Genomic DNA, 1,070 nt, shown 5'->3' with positions numbered 1-1,070 from the left:
TTCGTACATGCGGCGCAGAGCGCCGCTGCCGGCCACAGGCGCGGAAAGCAGCAGCAGCAGTAGCGGGCAGGAGCGGGGTGATGGCAGCAGCAGTAGCGGAAGGAGCGGAGGCGTGGTTGGGGGGGAGGGTTGGGTAATGGAGGGGGAGGAGGAGGAGGGAGAGGAGGGGTGGGTGGAGGCAGGAGAGGGCGAGCTGTTCGAGGAGGGTGGTGGTGGTGGTGGAGAGGAGGCGGAGGCGGAGGAGGCGGAGGAGGGCGTGTTGATGCCGGGCTGCTACACGGGTGTTCCCATGTTGCTGAGCTGGCCGGCTGATGAGGGGGATGACTGCCACAGCCAGGTGGTTCCCGGGGATGTGGCGGCGGCGGTGGACTTCGTGGTGGTGCTGGGAGGTGAGTCCATTTTGTGGGGTATCGCGGGGGGATGAGTGGGGGGGGGTTGAGTGGGGGGGTGAGTGGGGGGGTATCGCGGGGGGGTGAGTGGGGGGGGGGTGAGTGGGGGGGTGAGTGGGGGATGAGTGTGGGGGGGGTTGAGTGGGGGGTTAGGGACGGACGGGGGATTAGCCAGCAGAGCTCCGGCTTGTGGCTCCCCTTACCCCCCCCCCACACACACACTCACACCTCGTCGTTCTCCAGTTCGCGCACCACCTCCCCTCCTTGCGACTTCTCAGCCCCCGAGCGGGGGCCCTATGGGGTCATGACGGGATTCGGGTCACCTGAACCCCCGGGGGGGGGGAGGGGCGGGGGAAAGCCCCCTCTAGCCAATGCGCCGCCAACGGCGTCTGGTTCCATCCATACCCCACCTTTTCTAGCTCCACTCCCCACCCCCACCCCCACCGCCACACTCTCCTGCCTGCTCCCTCCCACCATGTACGGCACAGGTGACGGCACGGTTTTGTGGACGTGTCACATCTTTGGCAACCAGAGCGTTCCCCCCGTGGTGCCGTTTAACCTCGGCTCACTGGGCTTCCTGACCCCCTTCGATCCGGGCAGTGCGGAGGAGGTGCTGCATCACGTCATGGAGGGTGAGGGGGGGTGAGGGGGGAGACAGGTTGGAACGGGGGGGGGGGAGGG

The 1,070-nt window shown here is 67.8% G+C and overlaps 1 protein-coding gene across 1 annotated transcript in view; it reads left to right on the top strand.

Annotated features, from left to right (window-relative positions):
• Positions 1–864: 864 nt before the first annotated feature.
• The window catches only part of VOLCADRAFT_59341 (uncharacterized protein), a gene marked incomplete at both ends in the record, with an annotated part of 3,053 nt that continues 2,847 nt past the window's right edge, over positions 865–1,070 (top strand). Inside the window, one exon of the mRNA XM_002949440.1 lies at positions 865–1,021. Coding sequence (XP_002949486.1) covers positions 865–1,021 — 157 coding nt within the window. The remainder of the gene's footprint in view (positions 1,022–1,070) is intronic.

Source organism: Volvox carteri (assembly GCF_000143455.1).
Source record: "Volvox carteri f. nagariensis unplaced genomic scaffold VOLCAscaffold_14, whole genome shotgun sequence".
In the NCBI taxonomy this organism is placed as follows: Eukaryota; Viridiplantae; Chlorophyta; class Chlorophyceae; order Chlamydomonadales; family Volvocaceae; genus Volvox; species Volvox carteri.
Note: the sequence above shows the minus strand (reverse complement) of the source record. Positions and strands in the feature narration are given on the sequence as shown.